Below are 977 nucleotides of genomic sequence, written 5' to 3' on the forward strand. Positions count from 1 at the left end.
ACTGTATAGCAATATACCTGCAAAATATTTTTTTTTACAAAAATTGGAGTAAGTTAGTTTTGTTTCTGCAAAGACTGTGTGTGTGTGTGTGTGTGTGTGTGTGTGTGTGTGTGTGTGTGTGTGTGTGTGTGTTTTTACAGCTGGGCGAGAGAATAACGGGTTAAAACGGAGCTGGGCTTCATTCAAGAGCGGTGACGTCGTCTGCTTGTTGGAATCTCCTTACCAGGCTGGGCTGTAACCTGAAGCCAAAGGGAGAGGGAGGGACAGAGAGAGAGAGAGAGAGAGAGAGAGAAACAGAGAGAGAGGGAGAGAGAGACAGAGAGAGAGAAAGAGAGAGAGAGAAGGAAAGAGAGGAGGGTGAAAGAGAAATCAACGAAGGGAGGGGGAGTAGAGAGAGGGTGATGTCAAACCAGCTGAGCTCAGAAAGTAAACAGAGCTCCAGACTGCAGCATGCTTTCAGCGGGACAGGGACTGCCTATGCTCCCTCACACCGGCACCCACCACTCCACCGGGACCCTCGGCTCTCTCCTCTTCAACACCCTCCTCATCCTCATCTCACTGCCCCAGGGGACAGCATGGCCTTACGGTAAGAGCCCCGGGAAAACCAGACATCTATCTATCCACTCTCCCTGTCTTTATCTTTCTGCTCTCTGAATCTCCCCGTCTGTGCTCTTTGTTCTCAAAAAGCCAGCATCAGCACTCTCCGTCCAGTCTTTATTTCCTCTGCCCCCCCCCCTCTCTCTGCCCCCCCTCTCTCTCTCTCGCTCTCTCTCTCCCTCTCTCTACTCTTACAGCTTTCAGAGTGAGGTTTTGAAGACGGAGGAAAGAGAGTTTGTCTGTGTTTTCAACTTGTTATTGGCACTCTCTTTCTTCACCACCCTTTTGACGTGTTGTGCAACATGATCTCACATCGGCTGAGAGCTTTACATTATTTTATTTCATCTGATCATCTCTTATCTGAGATATGGATCCCAAAC

General features: G+C 49.0%; 1 protein-coding gene across 1 annotated transcript in view; it reads left to right on the top strand.

Annotated features, from left to right (window-relative positions):
- The first annotated feature begins 317 nt into the window (after positions 1-317).
- Positions 318-977, top strand: part of LOC139406631 (inactive serine protease PAMR1-like) — a 55,619-nt gene continuing 54,959 nt past the window's right edge. Inside the window, exon 1 of the mRNA XM_071149448.1 lies at positions 318-586. Coding sequence (XP_071005549.1) covers positions 451-586 — 136 coding nt within the window. The 5' untranslated portion in view covers positions 318-450. The remainder of the gene's footprint in view (positions 587-977) is intronic.

This window comes from Oncorhynchus clarkii, chromosome 1, assembly GCF_045791955.1.
Source record: "Oncorhynchus clarkii lewisi isolate Uvic-CL-2024 chromosome 1, UVic_Ocla_1.0, whole genome shotgun sequence".
Classification (NCBI taxonomy): Eukaryota; Metazoa; Chordata; class Actinopteri; order Salmoniformes; family Salmonidae; genus Oncorhynchus; species Oncorhynchus clarkii.